At 38.3% G+C, this 23894-nt stretch overlaps 1 protein-coding gene across 3 annotated transcripts in view; it reads right to left on the bottom strand.

Annotated features, from left to right (window-relative positions):
- LOC114658373 (polypyrimidine tract-binding protein 2) overlaps positions 1-20981 on the bottom strand; it is a 96554-nt gene extending 75573 nt beyond the window's left edge. Inside the window, exons 1-2 of one of the 3 annotated variants that reach the window (XM_051933023.1) lie at positions 20834-20981; positions 19603-19633 (exon numbers count right to left, since the gene is read on the bottom strand). In XM_051933023.1, the coding sequence (XP_051788983.1) occupies positions 19603-19633; positions 20834-20943 (141 nt within the window). In that variant the 5' untranslated portion in view covers positions 20944-20981. Of the gene's footprint in view, positions 1-19602; positions 19634-19725; positions 20438-20833 lie in introns of those variants that run through there. The other 2 variants (XM_051933024.1, XM_051933025.1) reach the window with 2 other exon arrangements.
- Positions 20982-23894: the final 2913 nt, after the last annotated feature.

Raw genomic sequence — 23894 nt, 5'->3', positions numbered from 1 at the left:
TGGTCTTGATAATAGGATATTAATTGTAGCTTAATAATGAGATTAATGGAAACAGTAAAGGAATACAGGTCATTGTTTTTTTTACTTAAAACTAAAGTAAAATAACACAAAAACATTAAAATCAACAGTCAGAAGTATTACTGAGATCAAACAATGCAAGTATGAGTAAACCATTTCAAAGTGTCCTACAGGATTTACACAAAAAAAGTACAACAAGGATTACACTTAAGACCAACAAAACCGTTTCAATGAGAACATTTTAAACACTTATCCTTTATATAAAGGAGATATGAATCCAAAAGGAATAAAATACTAATCATAATTGAAATACAGGGCATGATCATTAACATATTAACATAAACTAACAAACTGCTCTGCTGTAAAGTGAATTGTGCAGCCCACAAGCAAAAACAAAAACCTAACAATGTACAAGTGAAAAAATCTAAAGTTCTGTCAAAACGCTGCAAAAAAAAAAAAAAAAAAAAAAAAAAGTAAACAAGTTCTGCCACATGTACAAAGATACAAAAAAACCCGAACCTGTAACAAATTAAACTACTAACTTCAAATTCTGTCCAATATTGTACAAACATATTACAAAAAATAAAACTATAAAATTTTACCGACGAAACTTCAAGTTGTGTGACAGAATCACCAGTCTGTCCACAACATCTAGCAGTACGGTTACATTTCCTCCAGTGCTAAAAGCCCACTCAGAAGGGCTGCCTGAGGTAGGGCTGCACTGGCACTTTTTTGCAAGACACTCCTATTTGGGGAAATATACTTCTTGTGTTATCTGCCATACAAGTGGATTTATATCACTGTCCACCTCAGGTATCATCAAGTACTGTAGCTCTTGACCTTTTTTCAATAGCAGTATGCAGAGACTCACCTTCTCTGAATTGCAACTTTTTTATATAAATAGCTGCTAAAAGGCTTTTTTTTTCTTCTTTTTTGCTCCATCCCTTGTGTCATCCCAGCGGGGCCAGGAGGTGGGGATCTGTACCAGTGTTTTAAATAATGTTGTGCTTTGGAATCGAGGGCCATAAACCAGGACGGCTTGTGATTAAAAACACGCCTGATAGGCACATGCTTTTTACGGAAATAAAAATAATCTGTGTGAACAAATTACATAATTTGTTCAAATGGATTAATAATTCATTTGAACTGATGTTTTTTTTTTTGTTTTTTTTTTTTACCCGGACACAATGGGGCTCTGTACTAGATCAATTTCACTCCACAGATGGTGAAACAAGTTAGATGTCAAGCTGTCTTTAATGGCAAACGATTTCCGACATGGCTTACAGATTGCCATCTTTTAAGCAACATCAGTCTTTTCAAAGCCAAACCACCTCCACGTGACTGAGGATGATGCACATCTTGCAATTAAATTTAACGACGTAGATTGTGAGGCTGTAAACCATCTGTAGATTTTAAATAAGTGTCATGGTAATGAAATCAACATTGGCTCAAGTTGTAGATTTCTCAGAAGCACATTTCTGTTGTATAGCAAGCAGCATGGTCTACTGACTAAAGCACTAGACCCTACATCAAACAGCTAACCTATCTCCACCCTTGACTCAACTGGGTTACTGTGAGCAAATCTATTACAACTTTTTCATTAGCAGATTGTGCTAAAAACTGAATGAGTGATAAAAATTTACAACCTTCTCCAATACCACTATTAATGCTTTTTAAAATTCATGCTGTGAAAACTGTGCATGTGCAAGTGGCCTTCTGGTTGCTAAGCATATTACCTCTGCACTCCACGATAGTTAGTCTTTATGACAGACAATGAACAAGCAATTAAGCGATGCTTGTGCTGGTGTTCCACTACCATGTTTCAATCTCTTCAGAGACACGTGCTTTGGCGTTTAGTGCTTAAGTCAGTGATGGCTACAAATCAAACACAAGTAAAATATTTTCAAAAAAAAAAAGACTACTTGGCATTTGGAGGTATCAAATACACTTTAAGATGATTTTAATTAAAAGGTTCATTAGCACATACAGAGAAGGCTATTTTAAATGTAATTGACTTGTTAGACTTTGTACATAATAGTACTTTGAAGGCAGGGGTGGACACACTGTACATGCATACAGTAGTCTGCTGGGCTAGCAGCTTTGCAAGTACACTTTCTGGTAGCCCAACATTATATATGAGGTGGAGGGTTACCTGCAAGATTTTACAGCAATGTTTATTTTGGAATGTTGTACAGAAGGTCCAATCAGGTTCTTTTTTTTTTTTTTTAGGGCCAATAGCAATATGCTCCTGCATATCTAGAAGCAGAAAAGCTATATGTTCTATACTAAAGTGTTAACTTTGGTATTTTTATAATTAGAGAGCACAGGTGTCACCTGTTCATTATTTATTAAAAAAAATGTTATGTATTAACAAAATAACGTCAGATGACAAAAATACTGAAACAAAGCTTAATTTTAAAAAGTAGTTTTCATTCAATTAACTGATATTGACAGTGTTTAAACGTAAGGAGGGTGAGACTGGACCGCGTGTCTGCCTGGGGGTTGGGGTTGCTAACCTGGATGTCGAGCCGTTTAGTCATATGATGGGTGCGGCAACGCGCTGTACCAGTGCATGCTCCCCAACCTGACCTGATCTGACAATAACAACAGTGAGTATCGGCGGATGTCCAAGGGATTGAGAGGAAAGCAGACATCTACTTCCAGTACAGAAAATCCTGAAATGTTGGTACTGTACCATATAAAAATTTGGGGTTTTCTTGTACTTTTCTAGTGCTGGTATACTATGCAACTCTAAACTGGACAACTAGCTGCAAAATTAGTAGAACTCCTTGGCCAAAGTACAGAGAGTAAACACCATCCAACATCACACGGCCCCTTCAAATCTTAAAGTAAAAGCATGCAGAGTAATGTTACTAGTAACAACCATTTTACCTGTACCAAATTAACCAAAAAAAAAAAAAAATTGAAACAAACATTTCATGGATAGCACAACCCAAAAGCACTTCATGTGTTCTCTAATCCAAAAGTCATAGGGGTAGACTCATGTCTGCAAGTACATACCCAGAAGTATAATGCATACACTTCAGCCTCAAGCAATGAATGAAACTGAATGTTTTGGACTGTACAAACAGAAGACAGGTTTGTCTGTCTAATCTGTCATGTTTTCAACAGAATTGAAAAACTAAAAGAACAGGGACTGTACCTGAACTTGCCATGCCAGGAGACCCTTTGTTTAGGCTCTGGTGCCATCAGGCAGCACACTCATAGGTTTGCTCATTCTGACAGCCAATCTATAATTTCCAAGTCTAAAACTGTGTTAGAAAGTCAGCAGAGTCACACAGTTGGTCATCCCCTGTGATTCCTAGTTGTATAAGATGACATCTTCAAGGTGAAAAGTTCCAGCAACTACAACTGTTAAGTATGACATCTCCTCCAAACAGAACTTGTGTAATGTGCTGCCAGCTTTTTTTTGCTACTAGGGGGCTTTGCCCCCGGCTCGCTTTGCTCGCCAACCCCCGTTTGCTTTTTATGTCTTTGAACTGTTGGTATTTCATTAGTTTCACTTTTATTTTTGAACCTCTGTAAAAACAATATTTGGTATCTTTCGAGTCCCAATGTGCTGAATCTTTTAAATGAGGTCCGTTTGATGTGTTTCATGACTTTGTACCAATTATTCAGGATTGGATTCTCTGTTTAGCATTTCAGCACAGACCAAACAATCCACATCATCAGCGGTCAATAATTTCTTTTGCAAAGTAACCAATAAATGCATGTGTGGTATTTCTCTTTCTTTGCGCTAATGCAATGTTTACTTTGGTTGTCTTGACACTGTCGTTTTTTTCTGCTTTCATATTCTGTATCTTGCTCTGCATGTGTTTCATGCCTATGTTTTTTTTGAAGCTTTTGCATTTGTAGGAGCCTGCGTTGTTTTGAACCCGTGCTTGCCCCGCTTCTGCGGTTTGAGACGCGCGTTGTAGGCATCCATGTTCATTGCAAGTGTCTACACGGGCTCTTTTCTGTAGCTCCATTAGTGGAGCTGTATGGTTTTGGAGCCGAGACAGTTATGCTTCCGCGGTTTCAGACGCGCGTTGTAAGCGCCTACGTGTATTGTGGAGCTGTATAGTTTTGGAGACGTGATCGTGACTCCAGTAGTTCTCCGTTGTGTACCGTTAGTAATAACCTCTTTATGACGTTTTTCTTTGTTTTGTACTCTGTCTTTCATTTCTGAACTCGCTTTATCCTGCTTTTGTTTCAATGACACCTGGTTCGTGGTGATTATATTTTCCTTTTTTCGAGTAATAATTTCCATTTGTTTGCGATACTGTGATCTTTACCGTACTGTTAATAATCCATCACTGTAATGTGATTCACCTATGCTGTATAGTTTGGACGTATGAGGATGACATATGTTTAATATGGAGTGTTCGCCCGTGTCACTCTGGGGCCCACCACTGTTAATACGGAGCACTTTCCGAACTATTATGCGGTGCATTGTGGACCACTGCGGACTCCGTAGTGTTTCCCGTTTCACTTTGTATCTTGGTTACAATACAATACAATACAATACAGTTTATTTTTGTATAGCCCAAAATCACACAGGAAGTGCCGCAATGGGCTTTAACAGGCCCTGCCTCTTGACAGCCCCCCAGCCTTGACTCTCTAAGAAGACAAGGAAAAACTCCCAAAAAAACCTAGTAGGGAAAAATGGAAGAAACCTTGGGAAAGGCAGTTCAGAGAGAGACCCCTTTCCAGGTAGATTGGGCGTGCAGTGGGTGTCAAAAGAAGGGGGTCAATACAATACAGTACAGTACACAGAACAATTTCTCAATATAGTAAGAAATAAAAATATATATATATATATAAATTTTAGAAGTACAGAGCAGAATTTAACAGTAGATGATATATCCCATAATAAGATTTGTATTTGTATAGAGTCCTGGTTAGTCAAGCTCTTTCTTTTTGGAGCCGTGTCTGCCTGATTTGCGGCATTTCAGACACACATTGTAGGCGCCTGCGTTCATTAATTATATCCAGGCAGGCGCGTGTTTGTATCTCGGTCACTCGAGCCGTTTCGTTTTGAACCCGTGCCTGCTTTGCCTCCGCAGTTTGAGACGCACGTTGTAGGCGTCTACGTTCATTAGATCTGTCCACGCGGGCTCGTTGTTGTAGCCGTGTTAGTTGTTGAGCTGTTTGGTTTTGGAGCCGAGACAGTTTTGCTTCCGCGGTTTCAGACGCTTGTCCATACCATCTCGGGTTTGATGTATGAGCCTTTGCGGACTCCGTAGTGTGTCCCGTTTCACTCTGGGGCGTGCTCTTGTTTGTTCACTGCTCTTGTTTTACTATGTCTCCTGCGTCCATGGGTATGTACCTGCGTCCATATCCGGTTTACCATTCTCGGTTAGTAATATAGATAGTTAGATTTCATCCAACAATACTATACTGACCAAAAAAAAAAAAAATTCTAAACTAAATAAACAAGATCTGAAATGTATTTGTCTGTGCAATGAGGCAAAGACAAAGCTTGTACACTGCTGTGTGAGTTGGCTTTGTAGATATTTTGTGATTTTTTTTTTAGTATTTTGATCATAGCTGCTTTAAATAGGAAAGTGCAGGCTTCACGTCATGCCTTTAAGGACTAACTTCCGATGGACAACAAATTAAAAAAAATAAGTGATTGTGTATACATTCATTATGTCCCACAGTATAACACTGCTTTATTCATAGGAACTTGGAACAAAACAATGATTACTTTTGTACAACTTAAAACACATCAACTTCTTCATACTAGAGAATAAAGTAGGTTCCAAATGCATTACTTTCCTAGAAATGTAGCACAGACATGTCAACAACTACCAAAAATTTTGAAAATGAATTAGGTTCTAATTGACAATGTTTCTCCAGCAAAGATTATTTTTAGTTTAGGTTAACTAGGGATACTCCAATCAGTTTTCACAAGGCCAACATTAATCACCAATTTCATGTTATTTGACCAGCCAATTCCACCCCCTATCCCTTTAAAAACATTTTACAATAAGCTCCGGCATAACCAGACCCATAGAAGCCTTATGTCCCATATTAATGTGCATTTTAATAATTAAGCTATAGACCACAGATGTTAACTATTTTTTATTAACAAAATGAAATTATGTAGACCTATTGTTCAGTGACCATAAAAATACTAAAAAATAAAATTTCCTTAAAATATATACTAATAAAATACGTACAAAAATATGTATCCATAATTCATAAGGTATAAAAGAAAATAAAATGCTTCTCATTAATTACAAATGGCCATACGGTTTAATATTTTTTTTCTGCAATGTACCTATCTGAAGCAAAGCTAAAAAAAAAAAATTCTTTTATATACATAGATACATACATACATACATATTCACGGCATTCGTAGTCTGAATCACAATCTGATTGTATGGGTGGTTACCTACCAGGTAACGCTTGTGGTTGGTCAGCAGAGGGAGTGCAGCAGTGAGTGTGTACGCCTGATGAGCCCAGAATGAGGGCGAAACACGTGTCGCGTACTCTTTGCATTTATTTGACAGTAAACTATTTCAACCATTCTATGATCTGCTCTTCACAAACTGAGGGCACCGTGGCGGATGTTAGCAGATTGCTGGCCAACCACAAGCGTTACCTGGTAGGTAACCACCCATACAATCAGATTGTGACACAGACTTTGAATGCCGTGAAAATATAAATTATATATATATACATACATACACACACACACACACACACACACACACATATATATACACTGTACATATATATACATATATACAGATATATATACATATATATACTACTGTACATATATATATATATATATATACATATATACAGTAATCCCTCCTCCATCGCAGGGGTTGCGTTCCAGAGCCACCCGCAAAATAAGAAAATCCGCGAAGTAGAAACCATATGTTTATATGGTTATTTTTATATTGTCATGCTTGGGTCACAGATTTGCGCAGAAACACAGGAGGTTGTAGAGAGACAGGAACGTTATTCAAACACTGCAAACAAACATTTGTCTCTTTTTCAAAAGTTTAAACTGTGCTCCATGACAAGACAGAGATGACAGTTCTGTCTCACAATTAAAAGAATGCAAACATATCTTCCTTTTCAAAGGAGTGCGCGTCAGGAGCAGATGTCAGAGAGATAGAGAAAAGCAAACAAATCAATACGCTGTTTGGCTTTTAAGTACGCGAAGCACCGCGGCACAAAGCTGTTGAAGGCGGCAGCTCACACCCCCTCCGTCAGGAGCAGGGGGAGGGAGAGAGAGAGAGAGAGAGAGAGAAAAATCAATACGTGCCCTTTGAGCTTTTAAGTGTGCGAAGCACTGTGCAGCATGTCGCTTCACGAAGCAGCTGCACACAGAAGGTAGCAACGTGAAGATAATCTTTCAGCATTTTTAGACGAGCGTCCGTATCGTCTAGGTGTGCGAACAGCCCCCCTGCTCACACCCCCTACGTCAGGATCAGAGAGAGTCAGCGCAAGAGAGAGAGAGAAAAGTAAGCTGGGTAGCTTCTCAGCCATCTGCCAATAGCGTCCCTTGTATGAAATCAACTGGGCAAACCAACTGAGGAAGCATGTACCAGAAATTAAAAGACCCATTGTCCGCAGAAATCCGCGATATATATTTAAATATGCTTACATATAAAATCCGCGATGGAGTGAAGCCGCGAAAGGTGAAGCGCGATATAGCGAGGGATTACTGTACACATATATATATATACATATACATATATATACAGTAATCCCTCGCTACTTCGCGGTTCACTTTTCGCGGATTCACGACTTCGCGGGTTTTTAAATACAAGTGATTGCCCGCCTATCGCGGAAGTTATGTTCCAGACCCATCAGCAACAGGAGAAAATCCACGATATAGAAAGACCATATAAATAAACATTTTTATAGTTTAAGCCTTAAAATACCCATCCCACATGCTTTAAACACATGTAAACTTATAAAACACACTTTGTTAACACATATGATATGTGGATGTTGGGCTAAGGATGCGTGTAACATCTCACTATTATAAAACATTTTAACTTCACACAAACAAGACAGTGAGACAGGAAAATACAAGGCTTTAAAATTATTGACACGCAGAGCGGCGACAAGCAGCACAAAGTCCACTTCTCCTTAGCGTTCATTCAGCTCCCCACCCCCCTTGACAATGCGAAGTGGCAGGAGCGTACTGCGCCTCCGGGGAGGGGGGTTTGAGCGAACGTGCGTTCAGGCCTTCACACACCTCCACTCCTCCTCCTCCTTCCGAACACACAGAGCGACAAGCAGGCATTTTGGCAGAAGCAGCACAAAGTCCAATTCTGCTCAGCGTGAGTTCAGCTGCCCCCCTTCACAAAGCGAGTGCAGACACATGGATGTCTGATCGCTGCATGCAGTGTTGGTCTGCGGTGTTTAAGAATATAGAAAGTGTTTAAGAGCATAGGAAGTGTTTATAAGAGTGTGGGAAAGGTTAACAAGAGAGTGAGAAAGGTTTATAGGAGTGTGGGAAGGGTTTATAAAGCCTTAAAATATGTATAAATAATAAAATAAATATAGGTCGCTACTTTGTGGATTTTCACCTATCGCGGGGGGCTCTGGAACGTAACCCCCGCGATAGGTGAGGGATGACTGTATACACATATATATATATATATATACACATACATACACACATACACACACACACTTTTTTTTTTCCCCCAATCAATTAACTAACACTGCCAATTAAACACTGCTTATATTCTAGTATAGATTTATAAAGGTATTTTTTTTTCTTTAGTGTATCAGCTAGACATTTGTAATTCTAAAATATGGATTACAGTTGTAATTAGGGGTGGGCGGTATGACCAAAATTCTGTATCACAGTATTTTTCTGAATTATCCCAGTTTCACGGTACTCGACGGTATTTTTTTCCCCATGCATGAGTGGATGTTAACCACATTTTCCACTGCAATTACTGGCTAAGAATAACCTATTCCACTGTCAAGAGTATTGTACATTGTACAAAAAAAAAAAAACATTTTAATGTGCACACAAGTATTAATACAGTTTTGTATTGCCCCATAAAGTGATAGTTTTCAAGGGGGTGGCACTAATGGAGAAGGTATCACATTGCATGACAGATGCAGTCAAAATATAGAACCTTTTTATTGAACAAATTTTGCAAAAACAAACTAAATTTTGACAAAATATTTTCAACCATACAAAGAGGCATTTAGACTTTCTCTGATCCTGACGTAGGGGGATTGAGCAGGGGGGCTGTTCGCACACCTAGACGATACGGACGCTCGTCTAAAAATGCTGAAAGATTATCTTCACGTTGCTACCTTCTGTGCAGCTGCTTCCTGAAGCGACAGGCTGCACGGTGCTTCGCATACTTAAAAGCTCGAAGGGCAAGTATTGATTTTTGATTGCTTGTTTTTCTCTGTCTCTCTCTATCTCTCTTTCTCTGCTCCTGACGGAGGGGGTGTGAGCTGCCGCCTTCAACAGCTTTGTGCCGTGGTGCTTCGCATACTTAAAAGCCAAACAGCCCTATTGATTTGTTTGCTTTTCTCTATCTCTCTGACATTATCTGCTCCTGACGTGCACTCCTTTGAAGAGGAAGATATGTTTGTATTCTTTTAATTGTGAGACGGAACTGTCATCTCTGTCTTGTCATGGAGCACAGTTTAAACTTTTGAAAAAGAGACAAATGTTTGTTTGCAGTGTTTGAATAACGTGCCTGTCTCTCTACAACCTCCTGTGTTTCTGCGCAAATCTGTGACCCAAGCATGACAATATAAAAATAACCATATAAACATATGGTTTCTACTTCGCGGATTTTCTTATTTCGCGGGTGGCTCTGGAACGCAACCCCCGCGATGGAGGAGGGATTACTGTACACTTTCTGTTAATGTTAACAATCTCTGTCCACTGACACGTTAAAGTGACTTTTTAAAACAACTTTATCATCATTAAACTGCATAATATTTAAACTAATAAATAATAACAATAAAATAAATAATAGTATTATTACTGATAGTTGCACTATTACTTCAAGACTTCAAGCCCAGGTGCATTACACAGTATTCACCAAATTAAAATAAAATACAACAAGTGCAACTTGGTGATGACATCTTGACCAGCTGAACTATCATTTAGGCAAACTGCATTAATATGGACCTTGCTTCAAGCTAAGCTATACTGGGAAGAAAAAAACAAACTATATGTCGAGAACAAAGTCAACATTTCCACTTTATTCTCGCCGTTTATGTCTAGATTAAAGTCGACATTTCCACTTTATTCTCATAGTTTACTTCATAATTAAAGTAGAATGTTGTAAACTAAACTTCTTCCTAAAATCAATGTTTAATCAATTACTTAATTTACCCCGTCATAAATTAATGCAGCACATTAAATGCTTTGTGTTACATTCCCCGACCCAGTGGTTAATCACTACGCTTCTTAAACTGACTTCCTCCGCACTAAGAGAAGACAGCGATCACCATACAGAATCCATTCACTTCATGATATTCCTGCTTTCTGAAAATTTAGAATGCTAAGATAAATACTTGATATCATTTTCATGATGAAATGCATTAAAGCAGGTATTACACATGCACGGTAGTGAGGCGGTAGAGCTGCTCCCTCGCAGTAAGGCGTCCCCAGGTGTATGTTCAGTGTAGAGAACTTTATGGCAGGTGTGACGAGGCTCCAAAAAACTGGATATATGAATAGCTATCGCACAGGTTTAACTTAAATATTGTGTAAATGTTGGGTCTGTGATCTGCTGGTCAGAGACAGGAACACAGAATTCAATGCATGTTCTTCTGAGCGGGCTATCTTTATTGCATGCATGCTGTCTCTATCTGACGTAGGCTACCAAAACCCCAGTTCCTATCCTTCCTTTTTCTTTCACCACATAACCAAACGATAAACGTCTTTGTGAAATTAAAACTAGTTATAAACTTAGCCCACGGAGTGTTCAGAACTTTAAAAATATCTTCGTTATACATGTTAAATTATGCCATCCATTCAGAGTTGCGCCCATCTCTGAACGAATCACTTAATACAAAGCATTTAATGTGCTATATAAATTATGACGAGGTTTGAGAAAATCTAGTAAATTAAATATTCATTTTATGATGAAGTTTAGTTTATGATGTTCTACTTTAATGACAAATTACAAGAATAAAGTCAACATGTCGACTTTATTCTCATCATAAGCGTCAAGATTAAAGTGGAAATGTCGAGAATAAAGTCAAAATGTCGTCACACTATTACACAGTACCCAGGTACATTACATTACATGATAGATAGAGAGATAGATAGAGAGATAGATAGAGAGATAGATAGATAGAGAGATAGATAGATAGATAGATAGAGAGATAGATAGATAGAGAGATAGATAGATAGAGAGATAGATAGATAGAGAGATACTGTATTGAAAACAAATAAAACAAGTACAACTTGGCTTGCAGTATTATCCAGTAGTATAGAAAAACAGTATTTACACATCTGACCTTTCAAAACTAAAGCATCTCCAGGCGACAGACGTGACTGCTTTTTTTCGGCTCTCTGTCCATTTTCACCGCGCGGCATACCTATGCTACCGCCCACTATTTGGTGGTGTAGCAGTGAAAAAGAGCCCTAGTGCAACAAATCTGTTTAGCGGTGTAGCAGTGAAAAAGGTCCCCACTTGAACAGTTTCCCGCTGCCCCACGTTCCGAACGTCGTTTAGGCAATTGAAACCAGTGTTGCGTTAGAAGAAAAATCCATATCATAAAAAAAATTAAAAACGGTTTTCGGTATGAACCGGTATACCGCCCAGCACTAGTTGTAATTATGTAGTACTTTTTTCTTACCAAAACTTATGCTGTATGACACAAATACAAATAATAAACACAGTAGAAATCTTAAAAAAAAAGCTTTAAATGTTCATAAGGTGTTATCAAGAAAACACAACACTAACATGCTTAACAGGTTTATATGTAAACTATACATTTGCTGTTACACTAAAGTATATTGTTCACTAAGCAGCCATTTCTAATTCTTCATCTATTTTTTTCACCATTAAAATATATGCTAATATACTTAAAACTAACACGCAGTCCAAACTGAAACTAAAAAGGTCAGAATTCATTAAAGTAGCTTTTCTTGGTATTTGTCTAACTGCACAGGGGGATGACTCCTCCAATTCCTTTTTCTGAGTAGAGTTTGTTACTCCACTTTCTTTAACATAACGGCTAATATTCAAATCGTTCCTCTCTCTCTGCTATACAGAAGAGTCAGCACTGCTGGCTCAACTACCATAATACCTTGCATAAACGAGTACTGCATCTTAATTACCCTAAAGCTTAGAAAAGCAGGGGCTGTAACGATTGGCTTTTGTGATCAGCCAATTTAGGTATTGATAGGTGATTCATTTTTACTAAAAAATTGGTCGATTTTGATCAGCGATCAGTACATCCTTAAGGTCAACCCTCAGTAATCTTTAAAATAAACAGATCAACTACAACTTACCCTGCAAATCATCTTCAGGGCTGTAATACCAAATACAAGCATATTCATGGAAAACACATAGAAACTGAGAATAGTGGGCATCATAAATTAGAATTTAAAATATATTCAGCCTGGTGTCACAAAACAAAAGATTTCACTTTCAGTTAGTTGCTTCTGATTAGCCATATTTTGGAGAACATTTCTTTTTCTCAAAATTAATTTACATACGTAGAACCACAATCATCTGAATATCTCTCAGCAACTAGCATTTCTCCACTATGAACTTCACATCAAAACTGACATTCGACTGCAACAAATTGTGCGAGATCAGACTTGTTAGACCCTGCAGAGTTATAATGCAGAAAGAGTGCACAAAGTCTATATCACACAGCTGGCATTTACAACAAAATTCTGTTCCATGCACCATCTGCAAGATAACTGAAATAGATTACTTGAAAGAAAATAAATTTTTATTGCGAATTCAGTTCAATAACAAAATTTAATAGGCATATTAAAATAAGATTTTACATTGTCAGGTACAAATTTACCTATTTTCATTGTGGCAGTCAATGTGTTAAAGTACATTTTACGGACAATGGAACAAGAAAGCACTCCCCGCATTCTCTAATGCATTAACACACATCCTTGAATTTAACAAAAGAGCAGAATAAATCCCCTGGTAAAGTAAATTTTAACATACAGGGCTGTGCGTTTCAAAGTTCCTTTACTTAATCATTACAGTAGTCTACTATCAGCGTAAAACTTGCTGAAATATACATTTTAAAAGTATAAAATGAACTGTTGACAATAGTAAGAATTTAATATTCCTCCTTATGGAATTCAGAAGATATACTTTCTTTGAATATTCACAACTAAACTTTGCAGTTATATAAACAATTCTTATACCTGAAGAAACAGTGGTAAAATACTGGGAGTCTAAAGGCAGGTCATGGAGTCCTATTATTCTTTAGCATTTACAACCAACACAATAAAAACAAAGAATAATTGGAAAACACTTAAAGAAGCCAAACAAAAAAAAAATCAAAACCCTCTTCACATTGTGTTAGAAATTAATAGCACACTAGTGCTGGACGGTATACCCGTTCATACCAAAAACAGTTTTTTATTTTTGTTATGATATGGATTTTTATTATACCGCAACACTGGTTTAAATAGCATAAACAGCGTTCGGAATGTGGTGCAGCAGGAAACTGTTTAAGGGGGGACCTTTTTCACTGCTGCACTGTTGCATGCGTGCTTAATAGAGTACATGCGTTAGTGGAGGTATTGGACGGTGAAAATGGACAGAGAACATTCCAAAACTAAAGCTGTAGCAGACGATAAAGTTGAACATGATGACACAAAAGAACTTTTGCCAAAAAAAGGAGCCGTGTCTGTTGTCTGGAGATACTTTGGTTTTAAAAGGTAGGATGAGGACCATTATGTTCAAATGTGTGAATACTGTTTCTATACTACTGGATAATACAGCAAGCCAAGTTGTACTTGTTTTATTTTTTTTCAATACTGTGTAATGTACCTGGGTACTGTGTAATAGTGTAACGACATGTTGACTTTATTCTCGACATTTCTACTTTATTCTCGCCGTTTATGTCGAGATTAAAGTCGACATGTTGCCTTTATTCTCGTAACAAGTAAGCCCGCTATTCGCTAGCAAATCGGAAATCCAAGAATGGCAATCAGTTTCTGTTCCGTCCGATATCTGGATGGATGACATATCATGGAGGGTGGGTGTGTCTGGGGAAATGTCATTTAATTACATAAGCATATCTGTAGTAAAGCGGTCTCGTTTTGTGGAGACATGATTCCGTTGCCTTTGCTGACACCGACTGCTGGCAGAGTGGAGCACAGCAAGTTCAATTTACAGGTTGTGGTGTTTGTGTGCCAGCCACCGAGTGTGGGAGGCCGCTGGGTTAGAGTCTGTGACCGTTATGTGATCTATATTGCTGGCACAGTGGATTAGAGCAAGTGTAGCTCACAGGTTGTGTTGTTTGGGCGCCATGTACTGACTCTGGGAAACCGCTGTGTTTAACTCTGGGGTGGGCGCCACGGCGCATTACGTTGTGTTATTTGGGCGTCACCTACTGACTCTGGGAAGCCGCAGCGTTTTGGGAAGTCGCTGCGTTTGACTCTGGGGCAGGTGCCACTGCGTTTTGGGATGCCGCTGCGTTTGACTCTGGTGCAGGCGCCAAACTGAATGACCGTTATGTAATCTACATTACTGGCACAGTGGATTACAGCAAGTCTAGTTTACAGGTGGCGGACTCGTTGCAATGCGGCAGTGCGCGTGACACCCGGTTTACAACCTTCTCGTTTCTGTGTTTTCTGTGGCTGTGTCGTTAGCTATGGGCAGGCTCGTTGCAGTGCGCGTGCGCCTCAATGCGCCCTGCGTCCATATCCGGTTTACAACCTTCGGTTAGTAATGTGGATTTGTCATTAAAGTAGAGCATCATGAACTAAATTTCATCTTAAAATGAATATTTAATTTACTAGATTTTTCAAACCCAGTCATAAGTTATGTAGCACATTAAATGCTTTGTGTTAAGTGTTCCCCGAGCCATGTTAATTGCTACGTGCTTCTTAAAACTGACTTCCTCTTGCACTAAGAGGAGGCACAAGCAGCGATCGCCACACAGAATACATTAATTTCATGATATCCCAGAACATTTAGAATGCTAAGATAAATACTTCATATAATTTTCATGATGAAATGCATTAAAACATGTATTAATCATGTAGGGGCACGGTGGCATGAAAGCACTGCTGCCTCGCAGCAAGGGGGTCCCGGGTGTTTTTCTGGTGGGTTTACTCGGTGTGCTTCAGTTTCCTTTCAAAGTCATGTAGGATGTGGAAAACACATCTGAACACTCCGTGGTCTAAGTTTATAACTAGTTTTAATTTCACAAAGAAGTTTATCGTGTAGCGATTGGTTATGTGGAGAAAGAAAAAGGAAGGATAGGAACTGGGGGTTTGGTACGTCAGACAGAGACAGCACACATACAATAAAGAAAGCCCGCTCAGAAGAACATCCATTGAATTCTATGTTTGTGTCTCCGACCACCAGATCACAAACCCAACATTTATACAATATTTAAGTTAAACCTTTGCGATACCCATTCAAACATCCAGTTTTTTGGAGCCATGTCACACCTGCCATAAACCTCTCTACACTGAACGTACACCTGGGGACCCCTTACTGCAAGGGAGCAGCACTACCGCCATACTACCGTGCATGTTTAATACCTGCTTTAATACATTTCATCATGAAAATGAGATCAAGTATTTATCTTAGCACTCTTAACTTTTCAGAGAGCAGGAATATCATGAAGTGAATGTATTCTGTGTGGCAATCCCTGCCTGCGCCTCCTCTTATTTAATGTGCTACATTAACTTATGACGGGGTTTGAGAAAAATGTAGTAAATTAAACATTGATTTTAGGATGAAGTTTAGTTTACGACATTCTGCTTTAATGACAAAATAAACTATGAGAATAAAGTGGAAATGTCGACTTTAATCTCGACATAGTTTTTTCTTCTTCACCGTGGCCCTAATATGCTTCCATAGGGCTAGACCACAAATAGCATTATAAATCCAAGTTGCAGTTTTAATATTTATGTATAGTATATAGCTTAGCTTGAAACAAGGTCCATATTAATGCAATTTGCCTTAATGATGGTTCAGTTGGTAAAGATGTCTCAGCAAGTTGCACTTATTTTATTTTTATTTGGTGAATACTGTGTAATGCACCTAGTCTTGAAGTAATAGTATTATTACTGGAAGTTTCACTATTTTTTAAATTTTATTGTTATTATTTATTAGTTTAAATATTATGCAATTTAATGATGGTAAAGTGGTTTAAAAAGTCACTTTAACGTGCCAGTGGACAGAGATTGTTAACATTAACAGAAAGTGTAGTTGGTTTACAAAAAATATTTACTATTTATTCCTTTTCTAAGACATGTTCAGTGCAATACAACTTTTGACAAGCACCTCTGGATAATTTACTAAGTTACTAAGTCTAAACTCCTCTTTGGATGGTTGAAAATATGTTGTGTAAACTTTAGTTCAAGTTGTTTGCAAAATTTGTTCAATAAAATGGTTCTATATTTTGACTGCAACTGTCATGCAATGCGATCCCTTCTCTTCATTAGCACCACCCCCCTTGAAAACTATCACTTTATGGGGCCATGCAAACCTGTATTAATACTTGTGTGCACATTAAAATGTTTTTTGTACAATGCTCAAGACAGTGGAATAGGTTATTCTTAGCCAGTCTACTACAGTAATTGCAGTGGAAAATGTGGTTAACATCCACTCATGCATGGGAAAAAAATACTGTTGAATACAGTGAAACTGGTGTAATTTTGAAAAATACTGTGATACAGAATTTTGATCATACCACCCAGCATTATATCACACACTATTTTCTTTTAATCAGTTTCAGTTGACTAAATTAAATAGGACTATATAAGTGTCTAACAGAATAGGCCAAGGAAATTAATGGAAGCAAACAAACTGTACAACATACACAAAAAAATGCACAGCTCAATCAAATTTCAAAAAGTACTCAAGTTTACAACATAAAATACTTGTAAAAAAATAAGATGTTATTTCATTAAGGATATTAAGGTCTAAGAGCATTCTATCCTGTTTTTCTACATCTACAATAGAATTTGATCTACCTTTGAGATGCAGACACAGCACCAATTATAAAGCACAACTAATCCTTATTGAAATAACTGAAATGATCTACCAGCATTGCCAGTTCCGCGAAACTGACCTAAATATTGTAACATTTTTGAAGGTTCTGATACCTTACTACAGGGATGTCAAACTTAAATCCTGGAGGGCTGCAGTGATACCATTTTCACCTCAACCAATTTCCTATTTAAGTGTCGATGGAACCCTTCAATTCTAAGGCGGCTTATTGTTGCCATTCTGCAATGCCAGTCACTTTGAAAAATGATTTCACTGTTTCTGAGATCACCATCCAAATGTTATGTAGACTACAGAAAATGAAACAATCTATTAAAGGCAGCATGGTGTAGCCTATTGTCATTAGTAATAATGCAAATTTGACTCAATCACTGACTCACTTATCAACAAAAATAATATCTCCCTTTTAGCTGGAAACGTGAAATTTGGCAGGACTGTATATCTGAGGCTGTAGGTATCTGCTAAGAAAGGACTGTGTCCTGGAGAGGAAAGAAGAGACACTGTCACATTTTTTGATTACAGCGAGGTCTGTAGCACTAAAAGGAAAGTTCAGTGAAACTTAAGGAACATGCAAAGCTCAACAGTGCTACAAAACTCCAGTGAGGGTATCATGTGCTGTGGCTGCAGGTGTTACTTCTTTAGAAGCATAAAGGGAGAGGGAAGAGACATAGAGGCAGAAGTGGTGTCCTCGGACACAAGACAAGCCAGGACTGACGGGTTCAATTTAAACTTAATGGGTCATCTTTGAGCTACTCCATTGAAATACAGGTTTGCATATTACAGGCATTGAAAGGGGAACCCCATCCCATTCTCCAAAATTGTTTACATTTACACGCATGCCTGCTTACTTGGAACAGGGATGCCCTGACCCACAATCTTCATAATTTTTTATAAATACATTTACATCTGCAGACTTTACAGGTCAACCATATGCATATGATGAAGAACAAACATTTGGGAGAACGACAAATAAATGAAAATTGTCAACATCTAATAATATGTGCTGAAATTTCACATTATTCTTACTGATTACATCTTTCAATTCAAAACAGTATACTTTCCTCTAAAATTGTGTTCTGAATTGATCAGCAACAAAAGCCAACTCACTAGGAAAAGCAGCAACTGATTCAACGCAGTAGTGTTTTACTTTCAGGCGATTGTGTATAGCATGTTTAAGAGTGCAGCTCAAGTGATCTAATAATATTATTACTACTATATCTGACTGACATCTTTATCCAAGACAACCTACAACATTTGAAATACAAATGGTTATATTCCATTTTTCTTCCAGTTGAAGCACAGACCGGAGAAGTGCCTTTTTCATGGTCATTAGCACAATTTGAAGTTCTAGGTCCAAAGCCTTAACCACTACACCACACTTCCTGCCAAGAATATTAACCCACAGGAAGTAAAAATATTGCATACAGAAAAGCACCAAGTTTGCTGCAGTGTACTTCTGATGCACCCAATTAACCGATGGCACTATCACTAGGGCCCATTGTCTTATGAAATTTCCCGGGCAATGCCAGGTAACATAGCTAGTTGGTCAATTATGGAGAAAGTGGCAAGAACGAAAAACCTGCAGCCACTGTGGCCACCCAGAAAGCGAGATTCATATACATAGTTTACTGTGACAAGCTGTTTATAAGGCACAGTAATCCAACACACAGAAAAATGGCACTTGCTACAAAATCTTGCACGCTGTAGCAAACAAAACAGGATAAGTCAGAAAAGATACAAACTAATTCTCTGTGTTTCAAACAAAGGAAAACAGGAACTTTAAATGCAAGTTATGCCTTCCAGATGGGTAGATTGAAGATATATAAAAGGCTGGGAGGAAAAAAGAGACACACAATTGTATAGTGACAGTCATGACACTTGATGTACCCAGGGTCATAAAACCAATAACACACAAATGATAAATTAAGCATAAGTGGCGATCCTTAATATCTGTGAAAGTGATATATCTAACAGCCAACATTGCAAATGTCATCATCTTTATTATATACAATGAAATACAAATATTCATGATGATAGGAAAATGTACAGCTATTGTATATCATTACTATAAATACAAATGATACTTTATTGATCCCAAGGGAATATTTAAGGATCAATAAAGTATATGTCACTTGTATTTATAGAATATATAGCTGTACATTTTCTTATCATCATGAATATTTGCATTATTTCACTGTATACAATTTTGGCTGTTTGGGATCAAAACCTTAAAAACAATCATCCTGCCACTTTAAGCATGCGTCCTTCCAGTAACAGTGGACAACACTGGATTCAGGAAAGCGATCTTCAATTAAATTACAGGCTTTTCTTTAAAACTGCGAGCAAGCATGCACTACGTGCCTTCCCGATACCCTCCACTTACCTTTACACCAACTGCAACATCACTGACAACGCTGTAAAGAGAGGAAACAAAAAAACACGCATGAGATTCGGTGCAACAAAAGGGCCTTATAATCACTGTTGTCAGGGGCGCTGTGTACCCTACCTGTGCATCATCTTTTTCCTGGAAATGTTAACATCTGCGGCAGTTTAAGGGTTTGAGGACCTTGTCGATGTCGACGTGAAATGCCCGCTTCTCCTCTGCGGCAATATACGTAATAAAGGGGACTCTGGTTCTTTCTCTTTCAGGACTGTGTATACTGACAGACAAACGGAATCTCTTTCTGGACGCCGCCTGCCAGCACGCTAAAATGCCTTCATTTCTGACAGGCCTTGTTTACTGGATGTTTAGGTCTGGAATTTTTCAATTGACTGGAGCCCAGTGTTCGAAGGCCTATATATGTACAAGGCCCGAATTCTGGGAAGCGATGTAAATACAAGGCTTCTGCAGACCGCCACGCCGTATCCACTTCACAAACAGTAAAACAAATGCCTTACATTTCAGCCTTATTACAATAAGAACTAGACTTAAACATGATCCAGCGATTTCTCACGACTTAAGCTCCGAGTCAATGTATGAAGGATGCTCTGGCTCCCTGGTCTCCTGCACTAGCCGGCGGTGGGGGGAAATGCAATAAACAGTTTGGTTCGCAAAACATAACATCCAAACCGCAAAGCTGAATCGTGCCGAACATTACACCCCAATGCTTAACATATACAGACACATGATACAAAACACACTCCCGACAAAACTAGACCATTTTTTCCATGTCTACTCTATATGACAAATGAACGGCAGTGGCAAACAGCGATCTTCATTTACCCGCCACCTCGTATTGAGTAAGGGACTGCACCTAAACTTTCAACCCGGGGACGAGTAACTGGCAGCCTGCCAGGCAAAGAGCCCTTCCGCTTCACTGCTCAACGATTTAACCCTTGACAAATCAAAATGATGAGCACGTATACCCGGTGTATTCACTGAAACGTTTATCATAACCTCACTAACCATCCCCCATACGCACCGTCCACCACAACATAACGGCGAATACTCTCATCCTGTTTTGACATGTAAGACGGCATCTTTCTGAACGTACATTTAACGAAGCCCCCTATAAGATGTAGGAAAAATTCCCTAGCGTGCATTCGTGCATAATTGTGTGAAATAATGGGCCGAACCGTGCTTAAAAGGTCCCGAGAAAAAGAAAGACGCTTACCCGTCCATTGCCGGATTACCAAGCGCTCCGATGTGTTCTACAGCAGTACAACCAAAACCACGCCAGACAACAAAATGGCGGATGAAGCGCGGACGGAAATGGCCGAACATCGTCGATCTACTGTCGGAACTCTACGGCGGAGCGTCAAGGCTCTGCTCTGACTGCCTGCGAGGAACAATACACGACCACCACGTGTGCGCTTCTAAAGAAGGAGTTTCGTTGTCCTTTTTATGTCGCTGGGCCGTATGTGCAGATAAGCGTGTCGCCTTGTTTTATTGGTGTGGTTTTTTGGATGTCGGGAAGATGCACATCACATCGTTCTGGATTTCTTCTAATATACTTGCTTGCATTTTTTTTACCTATTTATTATTTTCACGTATTGTATATACAGCATTTTAATTACATTGACATATTGCTGCTGCTTCATAATTGCAGAAGGCAAGGTTCAATCCCGGTCTGGTCACTGTCTGTAGAATTTGTATGTTTTCTTTCTCTTAGATTTTTTTTTTACCTCGAGTATACAAATTTTTCCCCCATTCCCAACATATGCATGCTTGGGAGGTTTGAATCTAATGAGCCTTGAGAATCCTGTAATTTTAAGACGTGGAAAGGAGGTATGGTCGTTAGCACTGCTGCCTCACAATCCCATGTAAAGCATTAGGGTTTCAGATCCAATGCCTGGTCAATGTCATTGTGAAATGTGGATTGTTTTTTCTCCAGGTACTTCAATTTTCCTTTCATATCCAAGAAGCATTTGCTAGGTAAAAGATCCTGGAGGGCCTCAAAGGCTGCAGGTTTTCATTCCAACCAGTTTCCTAATTAGAATTCCATCCTTGCTGAAAATGAAACGCCATATTTAACTATATGGCTTGTGAGCACTTTCATTCACCTATGACAAATTGTAATTACATTGTAGAGCAGTGGTTCTCAAGTTCAGTCTTGGGTGCTCACCGTGGCTACAAAGTTTTTGTTCCAACCAGTTTCTTCTCTTTATTGAACTCCAACCTTACTTAGGCTAGTCAATTTCACGGTCTCCATGCTTTTTGCATCCATCCAGAAATTGCAAACTGGTTAAGCTTTATTTTTACTGAATAAAGCAGAAGTTTATATGTGTTAGGTGGGTAACCCTCCATTCTTTTTCTTTTTTAAATATTGTGTTTATAAGAATTACTTTGTAGAGAAAAGCCAAGCAAAATGACACCTTTTATTGGCTAACTAAAAAGATTACAATATGCAAGCTTTCGAGGCAACTCAGGCCCCTTCTTCAGGCAAAATGACACCTTTTATTGGCTAACTAAAAAGATTACAATATGCAAGCTTTCGAGGCAACTCAGGCCCCTTCTTCATTACCTGAAGAAGGGGCCTGAGTTGCCTCGAAAGCTTGCATAATGTAATCTTTTTAGTTAGCCAATAAAAGGTGTCATTTTGCTTGGGTTTTCTCTACATTCATAATGGCTAACACGGTACAACACCCTAGTACTAAGAATTACTTTGAAATCACTTCAGTTTTCTTTGTCAAGCACCTTCTGATTGACTAGTACAAGAAAACCCTAACATGTGACATGAGGCACTTGACTTGTCTCGAAGTCTAGTTATGCAAGATGTCAAGCTTTTTGGGATGCACTCCTAATTTTGGACCATATTTTGTACAGTAAATGATACCCTTATGATAAAGAGTAAACCAACAGGAGTCTTCAGCAGAAATTGTTAGAAGGACTTGAAGTTTTGCGTGCCATTGTTTAATTACATGATTAATTTTTTCTTTTATTTTGCATTTAGAAAAGCGCGGTAGTGCCAGGTTTGCATATATAAGACTTTAAGACATGTTGGTATTGTTTCTACTGCATATATTTAAATGCGTATTTTGTTTTTTGTTTTGGTTTTAATTTACTTTTTCTGTGGACTTTTCTTTCTTGTTTCTGAATGCCAACAGTAAATGATGAAGAAGAGCAGACACCAGTGCAAATGACTCTGAAAGGAACAACTTCTTCACTGCTACCCACTTTTGTACTTAATTAGTAAATGGTTGGCTAAATAACGAGAATATTAAAAAAAGAGTGCATTCGTTCCCATATAGTACATACTGCATATATTCCTGTTTCATTCAGTAAAAATACAGTATTACTAGCTTGTAATTTCTGGATGGATGCAAAAAACATAGGAGCTGAAAAATAATGGAATGTCAAATTATGGTAGGACTTAGTGGCCTGGGTTAATCCATGATTCATTTATTTTGAGGCAAAGTAGCTTTAACAAACATGATGGTAATGTGCATGGTAGCTGGCTTGTGGGTAAGGTAACTAATTGGCGGAACCCTCAGTGTTTCATATAGCCTGTACCATTCATTAGAGGAAACCCACGCAGACATGGGAAGAACAGGCAAACTCCACGCAGGGAGGACCCGGGAAGCGAACCCAGGTCTCCTTACTGTTAGGCAGCAGCTACCACTGCGCCACCGTGCTGCCCGTTAATAAATCAGATTTTTTTTTTTTTTTGGCGTGCACATACTTTCATGCTTGAATCCACACAAAGTTTTGTAAATGAGGCCCTGTAACCATGAGTGAGGATCCCTGGGTTAGGCTATCTGGCAAGTGCAAATTTCCTCTGTGTGTGTATACTGTATGAGAGGGTGGCTTCTGTGGCATTTTGTCCAGGGTCTTCAGCCTAATGCTCCTTTTATAGGCTGTAACCCACTATGACCCCGAATTGGATTAAGCAGGTCTGAGAATTATGAGATGAAGTTTAGCAGATGGATGGAAGGATTTTCATTGAGTGATTTGACTAATTTGTTATTTGTTATTGATTACACTAGTCCTTAAATTTCTTTTTCACTTCCACTGAAAATATTAGGTGTTCTTCATAGACTTGAGGGTGCTCAAATCCATCCATTGCCCTATTTCGTCCAGTTTTTCTTAGATAAAGGGTTAAAGTGAAAAAACACTATTTTTGAAAAAAATGTAATGTTTTTAAAATTAATTATACATGGAAAAATGTAAATTTTATATATATATATATATATATATATATATATATATATATATATATATATATATATATATAT

The sequence above is a fragment of the Erpetoichthys calabaricus genome, chromosome 10, assembly GCF_900747795.2.
Source record: "Erpetoichthys calabaricus chromosome 10, fErpCal1.3, whole genome shotgun sequence".
NCBI lineage: Eukaryota > Metazoa > Chordata > Cladistia > Polypteriformes > Polypteridae > Erpetoichthys > Erpetoichthys calabaricus.
Note: the sequence above shows the minus strand (reverse complement) of the source record. Positions and strands in the feature narration are given on the sequence as shown.